The sequence below is a fragment of the Podarcis bocagei genome (genome assembly GCF_964188305.1).
Source record: "Podarcis bocagei genome assembly, chromosome: 3".
In the NCBI taxonomy this organism is placed as follows: domain Eukaryota; kingdom Metazoa; phylum Chordata; class Lepidosauria; order Squamata; family Lacertidae; genus Podarcis; species Podarcis bocagei.
The window spans coordinates 54,361,357-54,376,238 of NC_138127.1; the positions used below are offsets into that span (position 1 = coordinate 54,361,357).

At 39.9% G+C, this 14,882-nt stretch overlaps 1 protein-coding gene across 3 annotated transcripts in view; it reads right to left on the reverse strand.

The window, feature by feature from the left end:
* Nucleotides 1-930: 930 nt before the first annotated feature.
* The window catches only part of NOX3 (NADPH oxidase 3), a 33,483-nt gene continuing 19,531 nt past the window's right edge, over nt 931-14,882 (reverse strand). For all 3 annotated transcript variants that reach the window (XM_081187440.1, XM_081187441.1, XM_081187439.1), the window contains 6 exons: nt 11,850-11,942; nt 10,984-11,237; nt 6,752-6,914; nt 5,085-5,231; nt 3,703-3,827; nt 931-2,100 (listed from right to left, as the gene is read on the reverse strand). In XM_081187440.1, the coding sequence (XP_081043566.1) occupies nt 1,974-2,100; nt 3,703-3,827; nt 5,085-5,231; nt 6,752-6,914; nt 10,984-11,237; nt 11,850-11,942 (909 nt within the window). In that variant the 3' untranslated portion in view covers nt 931-1,973. The remainder of the gene's footprint in view (nt 2,101-3,702; nt 3,828-5,084; nt 5,232-6,751; nt 6,915-10,983; nt 11,238-11,849; nt 11,943-14,882) is intronic.

The window sequence follows — 14,882 nt, forward strand, 5'->3', positions numbered from 1 at the left end:
TTTGTCTTGTTCATCTGGTGACACACATGGGATGTTTTGCACTTCAGGTTTTATTGCGTGGATCAGTAAACGCATTATCTGATCCCCTTGATCCGTATTTTACACCTCAGTACAACCGCAATGCCTTTCTTTTGTTTACTGCCGAACAAATCTACTGCTATTTATGTGCTAATTCTTTGGAGTTTTTATGGATTCTCCCCTCCCCCACACTTTTGGGAAACTTCACCATGAAGTATGTGAGTGTCAGGTTTCAAATACATATTCTTAATGGTTTACCAATGACCAGAGTAAAGAAAAACAGAACTTACAGGGAGAGGAGGGAAGTAGCAAAGCACCTGAGTAGGAAAAATGTTACGATCTCAGCTAGAATCTAAAAACAGATGGAGTTGAATCAGGTAGAGAGAAAAAGGGGGAGCAGAACAGTCTGAAAGCATAGAAGGTAACTAATCTGGATCTAGGGGCACTTCCAGACTGTTACTATTTTCAGGTGGCATTCAATCACATACCAGGCACATTCAGGTTGTGCAATTAAAGTATATTTGGAGCTCTTGTGTAGGGTTGCCATACATCTGGGGAAACCGGGACGTGTCCTCTTTTTGAGCGCCAACATACTCATCTGGGCAGATTTTTACAGTTTAAAGGAAATGTCTGGTTTGGAGGGGGGGTTGGGGGCTCAGGCATTTCAGGCACCCACACACCTCTTTTCCAGCTCAGGCTTGCACTGGCTCAGGCTGTCCCTTGTGTGACAAGCTTGCTCCCCTCCTCGTGTGTTATGTCTTTGTAGATTATGAGCCTGAGGGGAAGGACCTGAAACTGATTTCTGTAAGCAGTGCTGAGAGCCTTTTTGGCTAAAGGGCAGGATATAAATGCTGTAAAGAAATACATAATAAAGGGCCAGGGGATGCAGGGAAGCCTTGAACAATACAGAAAAACTTAGACCCAGTGCTCCTTAATAATTCTGAGCTTGCAAGCTTTGTGTTCCACGCTATAAAGATTTGTAACTGATTCAGTTTCATGAGATTGTGTATCTATGACCAATAAGGCTATATCACTCTACAGAAGACCTTACAGGACAGATAGGTCTGGTTCTTTTGTTCCTATAAAAACTGCACAATAGTAACACATGTTGTATCTTCACTACCACACAAACCCGATTCTCATCCAGACCACCAAATGGAGTACAATTGTTGTTGTTGTTATTAATGTGCTGTGCCTAGATGGTGGGACTGGAGAACTGAGGTTCTGCCCATCACTTTTTTATTCTAAGCATGATCTAAATGTATTAGAATTTATATGTATTATTATTGCTGTTGTTTATTGATTTATATAATGCTTATATGCAAAAATGGCTTCTAAGTGGTTTACAGCTATAAAATCAATTATAAAATTTAAACATAATAACACAATAACAATTCCACCAGAGCATTTAAACATCCCTAATGAAAATATACAATAAAACAAGCCAGTTAAAAAGCACAACAACTGAAGCAGTTTTTAAAAAAAATCAAATTCAGAGGAACGCTTGCCTAAACAGGTACTTCTGGGACCTCTCATATTTCAGCAGGGAGGGCATTTTACAACACTCGTGCTGCCACTGAAATACCCCACCTCCAGGTTAGCATAAGCTGATAGAAAAACAGCCAAGTCCCATTTGCTAATCCTAATGCTCATAGAGGAGAGGGGAAGATTGTTTTTCAGGTAACCTGTTTGCTTAGCACTTGTCTAACTCAGAATACGTGGGACTACTGAGCTGGTGAGAACTTCTCTCCACTCCTGTGCTGTTGTTTTTAAAGCAGCAAACTCACTCTAAGCAATCTCGGGTTGCAATTTAAGGACAAAGTAAATTCCTCTACTAAACACAGAATGCTAAATGCTCTGTTTCAAGATGACATAATTCCACCAAAATCAAGAAAGAAAAAGAAAAATACACCAAACAGAGCTGTCAGCTACTATTTCCAAAAGGGGTCTAGATTCTAGAAACTTTCTTTGTTGTAGTAAAACTGAACACCTCTTGGATCAGCAGAGGAATACCAGCTGCACTTCTTTCGAAGGGTTTGCGACAGAGATTTAGGTCCGCAGAAGAAAACACCAATGTTATTGCTGCCAAGAAAAGCAAGATACCCAGATTAATATCAGAAGGAAAGAAAGGGGGGGATAATAATATGTAATGCCAACTTTATTACAGAGCATGGGAAATATGTTTCCAGCTTCATGACCATTATTTGGGGGATGGTGTCAGAACACTGAATAGCAAGATGAAGTTTGCACTGCCCTGGAGCTTTTTTTGTCTGTTTCTGAAAGTCACCCTTTAAAAGGGTCATAGGGCTAAACACACATCAAACATTTTATAGGGAAAAAATCCTTTAAAGCATGAACTATATGGACTTGAAAGCAAAGACTTTATATTCTGTCATTTTGTGTATCACAACTAATTTCATGTGGCCTTCCAAGTCAATGGTTAGGTATCTCTGGATAAGGTAGTCCACTGGATAGATTCCATTTGTATATTTTATATTCCATATATATCATTCCTAAGGCTTGAATCCTTACTAGGAAGTAAGCTTCGCTTGTCTCAGTAGTGCTTATAGCTGAGTAATCATACAAAGGATTGCCATGCATTTTTTTCTTATTTAAGAAGACATTCTTATTGGTCAACTGGTAGGTAAATAGTGGGCACTGCTAAACAGGGACTGATGGGTCTGTCAATTTCAATTTCTAATTCTTCCAGTCTTACATTCACTTCTCCACATTTCCACAACAGCTTGTAATTAAAGAAAACATTTTCATGAAAATTCACCAGCATTTTAGTGTGAATTTCTCCTAATACTGTATTGCTTGTATACACATGCTTGTATATAATTCTGCCTAATATACACATTTTTGCAAAGCAATCTGCCCTAAGATAATGCACTTTTCACATGTTACTTTCATTAGTATATGCATATTCATTCAAACTGTATAAATTACTTGGAGAACTAGATTGCAAAATTTGAAGAAATGCAAATTTCAAATGATGGCTGCATTTTGGTATACACACCGTTTCAGATTACATAGATTCACCTTTAAATGCAAACTGAATTGAATTTCTCCCACACCCCTACTGCTGTTAAGAAACCACAAAATATTTTTGTTTATGTCCTTTTTCTGGGTGATGAAGACAAAATAAGCTGCAGTGACTGCTTCAGAGGCTACTGGGAACAAATAAGCCTTTTCTAAGCTTTTCTTAGCAAAACTCTGGAGTTCAACTTAGACCTTTCAAGCTGAGATGAACTAATAACATAAGAGCATTGTCTTTACATCCACAGCCAATTATGTTGGGGAACAAACACATCCTTGACATCGTAAGAAAAAGGCCTCACTGTTTATCTCTTTAATAACCATTTTCAAGGGAAATTAGTGTTACTTTGTCCTTTGTGCTGAACAATAATTGGATTGTGTCTTTCAATTATAGCTGGACAAATGCCAAGATATTTTAATACTTCAAATATTAGATTCTCCTGTCCAAAAATTAGATTTTATTGGCATTGTCTATCCAAGATTTCTTCATCTAAAGTTTTATTACACATAAAGATGCTTTCAGCATAAGAACTCAGCTCAAATTATTATTGAAAGTGTTATTGATAAAGTGGTACAATTTTTCTTCCCTACCTAGCTCACTGGGGAAAATGCAGTATAATGACATTACTTGCTAATTTGCCTTACCTAGGATGATTTTCTGCTATATGTTTGAATTCTGTGTCCCAGTTTGGTCGTCCATAGAAGGTCTTTTGTTTCAAACCAGTAATTACATCCAACTTTTCATCATAATGTAAGGCAATATGAGTAGCCTGTATTGTTGAGAACCAAAAGGTAATTATTTGAGAACCAGCAAGTTTAACATCACCTTCAAGTAAAAAAGGAAAGGCTATAATCTTAAAATATGGAGGGACAGACTAAAAGAGGCACTCAAAAGTCTAGATCAGGGATGCCCTCCAAATGACCACTGACCATGTTGGCTGGGCTGATGGGATTTATATTCCAAGTTCATATTCTCCTGGGATAGCTCAGTCAGTAGAGCATGATACTCTTAATCTCAGGGTCATGGGTCATGGGTTCGATCCCCGCATTGGGCAAAAGATTCCAGCATTGCAGGGAGTTGGACTATACATAACCCTTGTGGTCCCAACTCTACAGTTCATAAGACATCTTCATTAGTTATGACCATGGTATTGTTGCTCTAAATGTTAACATTCTGTGGATGTTTCTGGAATCGGCATCCATTGTGGACCTGCCCAATCTCATGAGTGGCATGTGGTGCTGGCATGCAGACTTCCCACATTAGCAAGCAGATTCACATGGGTAGCTAAGCTACATACATCATGCAGCATCTGCTCAAGGTCAGCAAGAGATAATGGATTTCTGTAGCTATGCCTCCCTTCCCTCTTCTCTTTCCCCATCTCCCAGCTGCATATTCATACCCCTTATCCCTTGCTTCCAACCTTGCATTCCTTTCTTTATTATCACAGTGGCATCAGTTTGTGTAGCAGACTGCACAGTACTTGCCCTGGTCATCAAACTCCTGAAAGATAACCCCAAATTATGTATAGGTAGAAGATAACCCCAAATCCGTCCCCAGTGCCTTCCTGTTTCAGTTAACCAAAATAGTTAGTAGAGATGAATGTGCAAGTTGTGGGAGAAATTGTGAAGTGCCATGAACAGAAATTTAGTGGACAGGGTGGCACTGCCCTAAGGGGTTGGGAGCAGGCAGAGTCAAGGGGGAAAGGAAAGCTGGAAGGAGGGAGAGGAAAGTATAAGAGAAGAACTAAAGAGAAGAGGGCTTGGGGAGCAGTTGCAGATCTGGCTGCCAATCTGCCAGGGCTTGGGTGCTCCTGCATCTGCAGAGAACCTGGCATCAAGTGGTGTACCTGGGACTACGGTGGTAAATATAGTTGGAATGAATACTTTCAAAAGACAAATGTTACAACTATTCACTCTAAGGAAGCTACGCTTTATGTGATTAGGCATTCATTTGATTACTGTTCCTTAGGCTGCAGTCCTGGAAAAGTAAGATTCAGTAACTCAGTCCCATAAGATTTCATTTATACCTGACTTTCATCCCAGCCAGTAAGAAATATGTGATAGCTTAGAAAATGGGCTTTCCCTTTCTCAGCCATTTGTGCTTCCAGCAAGCACAGGAGATCAGCAAACCACTCAAAGGCAGATGGATCTCGGCAAATCCAATAGAAATAAACCTGTCAAGGGAAAGTAAAACAATTCAACAAAGTGCAAGCTTTCATCGGGCGTCCTATATGGCTCTTAAATTATTTATTTGGAGATAAGTAGCTAATCTTATAGCTGGCTACTGTGCTCAGGTGTAAATTTATACTTGATTTTCTATCCAGCATTGACGATGTAGAGTTTTTAAACATACTCCAGCAGTCATTCATATACAGTTTAAACGGATTTTTGAAAATCACAGCCACTGCCTCTAAGGCACTGAGATGTAGACATTCTTAATGCTCCATCTAAACTGCTTCCAGTAATATGACAGCACAAGGGACTTGGACCAGGGAGATTTGGTTCAAATATCTGACAAGCCAGGATGCTCTGGCAACTAATATAAGAATTTGGCAAGTTTTGGCAATCAATATAAGAATAGTAACCAACATTTCTATAGCACTTCTTAAGTGTTCAAAGCACTTCACATCCTTTACCTCAGTAATTCTTACAACAACCCACTGAGGTAGATCTTTATTTTTATCCATATTGCAGATGGCTGAGAAGAGTGGCTTAACTAAGTCCACCTAATGAGTCACACCTGAAGTAACATTTAAACTAGGAGCTTCCTGGACTACATCTCACACACTTAGCCGCTACATTGCACCTCTTTTTAGACTTAATTTTCATAATGAGTTCATGTACAATTACTATCAGTTTTCTGTTGGTAAAATGGGAGTTTCAGGGACACACCTCACAGCATTTTTACAAGGGCCAGACACGTCCCCTCAACGCATTACCTTGTTTGTGGAATACATGCGGAACTGGAAAAAAGTGGGGAGGAATGGAAATTAATAATTCACCTCAACCCCTATCACTAGCAGGGCACCAGCACTTTGGCATCATGAATGCCAACTGACACAGTTAAACAACAACAATCCAGCCACTAGATATTACTAAATGCAGGCTATACAACCATATTTCAGGAATCAAATAAAGCTAATTCCCACCCCAGTGGGTTAGCATGAAAATAGGATATGGGTTATATCACCAAACTGACCAATATAGTGTACATCAGAGAAGGAAGATAATGCAACAGGGTCAGCACAAAATGAAGTCTGTTTACTAGGCTATGAAGTTCAAGTCATAATCAATACATATGTTCTATTGGGTGAAATATAGTCCAGACTTCTAGAATATCTAGAATCATATTAACGTATTTATGCAGAGTTCAAGGCCCCATCTGCGCTATACGTTTAAAGCAGCATCACACCACAGTCATGGCTTCTCCCAAAGAATCTTAATACTGTGGGCCATTTCGATAAGTGTTGAACAAAGGTAAGAATAAGCAGCTACAGATAGGATTTGCCTAGGAAAAAGCCAGGCAGCTTTGCCTCCCTTACACAGAATGCCACAAGTTAATAGAATTGGGACATTAGCTGGAAGGCAAGTGACTAGTACAACCATGATGGTTATTTACTGAAATGATCCCCCAAATGAGCAAGTGATGCAAAGCATATTTGCAAATGAAATATCTAACCACAATACTGATTACCTTTTCCAGTCTCAGACCCGTGCTTAGATTACAGCACTTATACCAAATCGATTTCAGAATGGAAGCAAAAGGAGTGACTCCTATTCCTGCTGCAATGCAGACACTAATTTGATACTGAAACGCATCTGTTGCTGCTGCTCCAAAGGGCCCATCCACAGCTAGTCTGTAACAAGAAACACTCAGCTAAAATTAGAAGTCTGCCACTGTTCAGAGTTTTCTTTTTGTTGATTTAAGTTTATGTGGATTTTATTTTTTCTAATACAGTGGTACCTTGGTTCTCAAATGCCTTGGTATTCAAAAGTCTTGGTTCTCAAATGCCGAAAAACCAGAAGTAAGTGTTCCAGTTTCCGAACGTTTTTCGGAAGCTGAATATCCGATGCGACTATTGGCTATTGTTTCCAGGTCACCTGCACCAATCAGAAGCTGCGCCTTGGTTTTTGAATATTTCGGAAGTCTATTTCGGACTTCTGGAACGGATTAAGTTGGGCGCTTTTGTTTTTGCTATTTATTTTGTGTTTTTGTTTTTGAGGTTTTTTGGTTAATTTGTTTTTGTGACTGTGTGGAACCTAGTTCAGCTACTGATTGATTGATTGTGTGACTGTGGAAATGAATAAAAAAAAACCCTATCTAAACAATGACTATCATCAGTGCAGGTAAGAAAAAAAAGTTTATTTTAATTTTTATCATTTACAAGACTGTCTTATTTATTTTATAGTCCAGTACATTGATTATTGTTTTCATTTTGTGGATCAATGGTCTCGTTAGATAGCAAAATTCATGTTAAATTGCTGTTTTGGGGGTTGTTTTTAAAAGTCTGGAATGAATTAGTCCATTTTGCATTACTTTCTATGGGAAAACGAGCCTTGGTTTTGGAACACTTTGGTTTTGGAACAGACTTCTGGAATGGATTAAGTTGAGAACCAAGGTACCACTGTACCTGTTATTTTAATATATGGATTACTAACTGTCATGGGTAAGTGGAAGAACAGTGGGATATAATTTTTAATAAATACATAAATGAAATATGTTAAAGGACAAAATAGAATCGTTCCAAAATGATGACTTGGTTATATTTGTTACAAGAAGAAGGGCACAGTTTTCCATGAGTGCTGCTTTGCTATCAAAGAAATGATTTAGCAGAAGAGAGCAGGAGGGCTATGTGCATAAGGGTTCTGGCCATTTTATTTAAGCATGCAATTGCAATTTTAAGGATTCCGGCAATCTGATTAGTGACTTAACTGCATGGCCAAATTTAGTGAGAGTATTTGCATATTTAATTATGATTTAAGAAAAAAAGCATCCTGCTTTAAAAGTCTTATTTTCCATAGTGTGCAAATCAAGCCACAGAGGAACTGATTTAATTTTGGAATGTTTTTAATCAGTTTGAAAACTTCTTGCTATGCGGTGAAGGAATGAAAAATGTGAGGGTGGAGATAGAATTAGATATATTAGCATGTAATTCATAAATATATGAAAATGTCTGCATTAAAAGGAGCATTCAGAGCAAAACGAGCTTGCCACCAATTCAAGAAGGGAGATTCCTTCTTCCCTTACACTGCTTCTCAGTCCTCCTGGCTAGAGAAGTCTTTTTCCTACGGAGCCACTTGCTCTTGAATGCACATGACTGGTGCCCGACTGTCCATTGTTCTTTCTTAAATGCCGTGCTTAAAATGATCTAACATCTTTTCTACTTTGAGGATATTTTGAAGACCTAATCCCTGATTCATTGGATAAAAAGTGGTTTAGTGACATAAACTCAGAAGACTTAAAATTCAGGATTTGGATTTAATATATAGGGTTTATATTTTAATCCTCTCTGGGGCAATCTGGTTAAAAAGAAGAAGTTAAGCATAGTTAATCATACACAGGAAGCTGCTTTATACTATCTTAGACTATTTGCTCAGCTACCCCAGCATTGTTTAATCCAAGGCTGGAGAACAGCAGGCCTTGCCATTTTCCAGGCCCTCTTCCTAAGCTTAACTCCTTCCCAATCCACACACACTCTAGTCCAGGCTTCCTCAACCTCGGCCCTCCAGATGTTTTTGGCCTACAACTCCCATGATCCCTAGCTAGCAGGACCAGTGGTCAGGGATGATGGGAATTGTAGTCTCAAAACATCTGGAGGGCCGAGGTTGAGGAAGCCAGCTCTAGTCTCAGGCTACAGCCCCAATGGCCCTATTTTGTGCCCTCTTCAAGAGCTTTTTGCCGTTGAAATGCTTCCCTGAACTATAATTAGGCCTCTCGCTAGCCTGAAAGGATGACAGAGAGATTTGGGTGTGGGGAGGGGAATGCGACACTATGTCAAAACCTCTGATGTTTACTGTACAAGGGTAAGAGTCATGCCTGTTGCTCCACCTAAATTTGTTCTGACCTAAATTTGTTCTGACCCCACCCACTACACGCATGTGGCCCCCAGGAACAGGGATGGCGGGGGAATTTGATTCATTATGCGTTTAATGCCAAATCTATCAGCCTCACACTTTCCGAAACAAACAGCCAGCTGGCCTTTGGAATTCTCACTTATCCAAATTTTGCAGATCTCCAACCCATCAATGCATGTATTAGGGAAAAGTCTGCATAAAAATGAAGGTATCTATGAAAATAACATACAAAAACATATTATATTAGGTGGGGATTGTTTGCAAGAATGGGTCCATTAGTCAAAACTGCATGGAAAAATGTGTTTATTATGAGATATTCATGCTAAAATGCTAAGGGATTTCCTGCAGGTTGCTGCAGAAATGCAGAGAGCTGAATTTAAGATTGGAACATGGAGAAATACATAATTATATGTCCACTAAACAGGATGAGACATAAATAAAAGAGAGAAAACAAAAAAGAGAAACCATTTCTAACTTTCAATAAAGAAGTCTGTGGTTTTTTATTTTTTGTTTGTTTGTTTTTTAAAAATGGAAAAACGAGAAATCGAGAGAACCAAAATTGGCTGATCCTTCCACCCTACACAGGAGGCTTTCCATGAGGGAAGGAGGCCTGAAGAAGGATCCCCACCCCAATCCAATCTGACTGGCATAAGCTCTTTAGGGTCTCAGGAGGAGGTAATCTTTGCCTCCACCTTTTACCTGATACCTTTAACAAGAGATGTCCAAGGCCTCCTTGCAAACCTTGTTCTCAGAGCTCCAGTCCCTTTTCTACACTGGAACCTGGTCATTTCCTATCAGGGGTCCTTAAGCACCTTTAACTTTCTCTAGACTGCACCTCAGTTCAGAAGGTATCCCTGACTGGTGGGGGTTTTATGAATCGTGATATCGTGTCAGGTCGCATGACATGTGCCAACTTTTAGGAAGCTGCAAGCAGACGGGAAGAAGATAGATTTGTGAACAACTTCCTGAGAACAAAATGCCAGCATCCAGCACCCGCTGCAAAGATTGCCTTGTCCCAGATACCCTGTTAAGTTGCTGGTACTATTTTATAATGATTAGGAAGGATGAAGAAAGTTTATGGCAAAGCTGGGGGAAAAATAGCAAGTATGCTAACAAGCAAATAAGAACTGGCTATAGAGCCAGAGTAGATTCAAAAAGTTTTACTTCCAATCCGGGGGTAATTTATTTTTATCTCTTTTATCCTTTGGTTATTTATAGGCATTGCAGCAAAAACAAACATTTCTGATTTTTAGTTAAAATATCTATCCTCTCCCTTCCCATTCAGCATAGTGGTAAGCATACATATTTACTCAGAAGTAAATGCTATGGAGTTCAATGGACTTACTCCCAGTACTTGAATTACAGGGGAAGGAGGCATTGCCTTTGTGTTACTGTTTTTAGAAAACTATGGAGGGACATGATTTTGCTAAAATTGGGAGGTAGGATCTGTGGATTTCATTAAGCCCCCTGCTCCCCCCCCCCAAACCTGTCCCTTCCCTTATAATTGAAACACTTTATGAACCTTACAGTTACAGACTTAAACAGTTGCTTAGCTTTCCTACTGAAAACCATGGAATGTCAAAGTGCTTACTTTTGGCTGGATCATGGGCATATCAAATAATATTCAATATCTTTTCCAAGTAGCATGATTTAAGCAGTCCTCCTGAAGGAAAACATTAATATATGGGTTTTTTTTCCTCCTGCCAGTGAGACTTCGAGTATGCTGTGTTTTACTACATCTATAATTATAATTTATACTCTGTTTCGATATGGGGGGGGGGAACCCTTCACAAATTGTTAGTTAATCAAAACAAAATGACAAGTATGCAACACTGTAGTTAGTTATCAAACCTTGGCAGCTTCCAGGGCTCCTGAAAGGTTTTCTCCTCTGCTCCAAAGGTGCTGAAAAGGGCTTCTGTCCAATCCCCGACTGACCGTATGTGTACACTGAAAAAGTCGTCTTCTGGGGCTGAAGTGAGAGTGAATGGGTGCCATTCCATCTGTGAGATAGCGGGGCACTGGAGAAAGATATACTGACCAGCCTCCATCTTAAAGCCACGTTTTTTCATATGAAGCTCCAGAACTCCAGAGGAATGAGACACCACCTAAGCCACAGTCAAATGACAATCAGCACGCAATATATCTAGGAACCCAAGGAGCTTTCTTATACCAAGTCTATTGGTCCATCTAGTTCAGTATTGTGTACACTGACCAGGAGTGGCTCTTTCCAGGGTTTCAGGAAAGGAACTCATGGAACTCACACAGCCCAATCTAGAGATGTTGGGGATTGAACCTGCATGCAAAGCAGAGGCTCTACCACTGAATAGCAACCCCCAAATAGTCCTGTGCATCAACAAGGAATGTAAAAATAGATGTGACTCAGCTGATTTTCAATGGGCAAATATTAGCTACCATTTGCACCTGGTTGCATGACTTTTTGCTGGCCACAGCGCCTCCATATTTTTCACGTGGTGATGCTGTTGCATACCTTGCAGTTCAATTTCCGACTTGCCGTTGCAGGAAAACTTTTTTCTTAACAGTATTATGAAAGCAAGGCAATATTGAAATGCTCATGTATATGGTAATGAAAATGAAGCCACGAACAGAATGTGCAATACACCAACAAAATATTGAATATAGAACTTTCTACTGATGAAGCAATATAACCATACATTTTTATTTTAATACAGATAATAAAGCTGATATGACATACACACCTTTGTAACGACAACCTCTTGCTGAAACCTCCAGAGCCTAATAATTCTTTCACAGATGTACAATATCACAGGGCATAAGACCCACTTCCAAGCCTGTTGGGGATCATATAAAGAGAAGTTTTAATGCATATATAAGCTTTAAATTTCTGATGGAAACCACTGCAGGCACTATGTTATTTCAGTCCATCTCCACCTTGCCTTCAAAGAGGATGCTAAGGCGGGCAATATACCCAAAATTCCTAAGCAAAGAGGAGGAGTGCTTGCCAAACACTCCACTGCCCCACTGATGGAGAAGAGAATGCAGGTTTCCATCTTTTCTACAGGGGTTGGAAACTTATGGCCCATGGAGCTCTTAAGGGCTTTAAATACTAACAGTAACTCCTTGAATTTAACCCACTAATGAAACAGAAGACAGTGCAGCTCTCTGAGCAGGGTGTGTAATATGCTGACAGGGTGTCACTCCTGTCAGTAATTGTGCTGCATCTTCCTGAACTAACTAGGTTTCCAAGGGAAGTGCAAAGAAAGCCCTACTTAGAATGTGTTACAATAATGCAATAAGGCCGTGGGTGGAGCTGTGGTCTAAACCACTGAGCCTCTTGGGCTTGCCCACCAGAAGGTCAACAGTTCAAATCCCCACGATAGAGTGAGCTCCCGTTGCTCTGTCCCAGCTCCTGCCAACCTAGCGGTTCGAAAGCATGCCAGTGAAAATAGATAAATAGGTACTGCTGTGGCGGGAAGGTAAACGGTGTTTCCGTGCGCTCTGGTTCTGTCATGGTGTTCCGTTGCACCAGAAGTGGTTTAGTCATGCTGGCCACATGATCCGGAAAGCTGTCTGTGGACAAACACTGGCTCCCTCGGCCTAAAAGTGAGATGAGCGCCACAACCCCATAGTCGCCTTTGACTGAACTTAACCATCCAGGGGTCCTTTACCTTTACCTTTACCTTACAATTATGCAATATTAAAGTAAGTAATGCCTAGACTACAGTAGGGAAACGGTGAGAAATGGAATTCCCTACCTGTTCAGCGTTCAGAGTCCTGAACTAGAAAAAACAATGGGAGGCCTTTCCAAACTTTTGGAAATCAAGGAGGGGGTGGGCTGTAGAGGGTCCATGGTGTCAGTGGTGGGCTCTGCCAGGGCATAGGGCCTCTTGCACCTGCCTAAGCATGATGGTTGCTGATGCAAGCCACCATCAGCTATTCAGGACATGGTTCCTGTTTGGCTCAGAGTGCATAAATGCATGCTCCGTGAAATTGTTGCTTCTCTTTTTCTGACACAGGCTCTCTAGATTGGATTCTTGAACCTTTAAGAAGAGAGAACCAATTTCCACTCCCTGATTCTGCTGTACAATTAGCAAAGTTTTCTAGTATGATGCATTGGCCAGAAATTGACCCAAAAAGTTCAGTTATGCTGAAATGACCTATTTTTATTAAATTGATTGGGCTGTTTTATTGTCAATAATTACACTTAGCAGATCTATGACATCAAGTTGCTTAGACCTCAAGATATTATAGCTGATAATTGCACTTCATGGTCATATATACTGATCATCCTATTGATCAAATGTACTTAGCTGACCATATATATTAACTGGTCATTCTGTTCAGCTTGAGCTACAACAGCTTTAGATAATTAGATATAATGGAAGATGCAGGATTTTTTTAGACATGCAAGCATTCATTCTCCCGTTTTAGTTTTAGTATCGGAAAAACAGCTTACAATGGCTTATTTTAGTCAACGGAGGATATGCAAAATGGATGTGCTTTCATTTATTGACTTTGCAACTCAATTATACCAAAGTACTTAGATTTAAGTTTCTCTTTAATTAATACTTTATATATTAATAAAACCAAGAATAACAGTGTGCAACAGGGAGAAACACCGGGCAGTTGCCCTAGTCTGTATCCAATGGTGAACAAAACTAGATCATGTAGCTGTTTGCAAATACTATTGTTTAATCTTTTTTCTTTTAATTCAGCAAATTCACACATTACCATCACATTTCAGATTTTCTTAAAACTCTCATTATTAAAGGAGCTGATTTATATTCCCACATCATCAATGCACTGGGTGCAAATAAAAGGAAAGACACTAGTTCCAATTCATAATAATTAAAATAATCATTCTAAAGCCCACAGTTGTGCAATACGTATTGTTATCAGAACCAGCCAAAGTGATGCAGAATAGCTGTCTATAAAATTCTTGAACCCTTTGACACTGCAGGTTTTCCACATTTTTCATTACCCTCCTCCCCAGTTTTCCAGAGTATGGTATCATCACAGAACTGGTTGCAATGATTTCTGTTGAAATTTAACACTGATGACATTGAGGCAAAAAAATACACTTGGTTGTATCCACAGGGGATGTTTTCACTAGTAGAAAGAGGCACCTGATTTTCAATTATTTTCCACTGACCTACTCAAGTCTCATTTGCCTTATTCCACCCCATTCCAATGGGTCCCTCAAACATCAAGGGCCATGGTTTGGGGGTGGGGGTCACTTACAAATTGATAGCAGAACCTGCAAAAACAAGTGTCCCAGTTTATGGAATGATACGCTTTTTTCAACCAGCACAAAGCCGTCTGAAGTGACTTGACTGGGGGATGAACTGTGTGGTGGGAGCTGCCCTGTCCTCCTGGCCTGGGCATTTTTATCAGCTGTACTCCTAAATCTGATCTGGGGTACTGGATGTTCCCAGGGAGGAGCCAGAACTGCTACTGACTTTGCAACTTAGCAGTCATACTTGAGAACAGGACGTTAAAGATGCAAAAAGGAGGTCATTTATGGCCCACAACTCTCTCTAGCCTCATTGCATGGTGATGCTTTCACTTAGGGGGCAATGTAAATGGCAACTATAGCCTTGCCCTCTTGTCTTGAATGAATTGCCTTTTTAGTTGCAGTCTTCGAGACTAACAAATTTATAATGGGTTAAGCTTAAAAGGACTCTAATCCATAACATTGGGCCATATGAAACTTGTGGGTCTTTAAGATGCCACAAGACTCTTCACTAATTTTCCTGTGACAACTCGGCTAC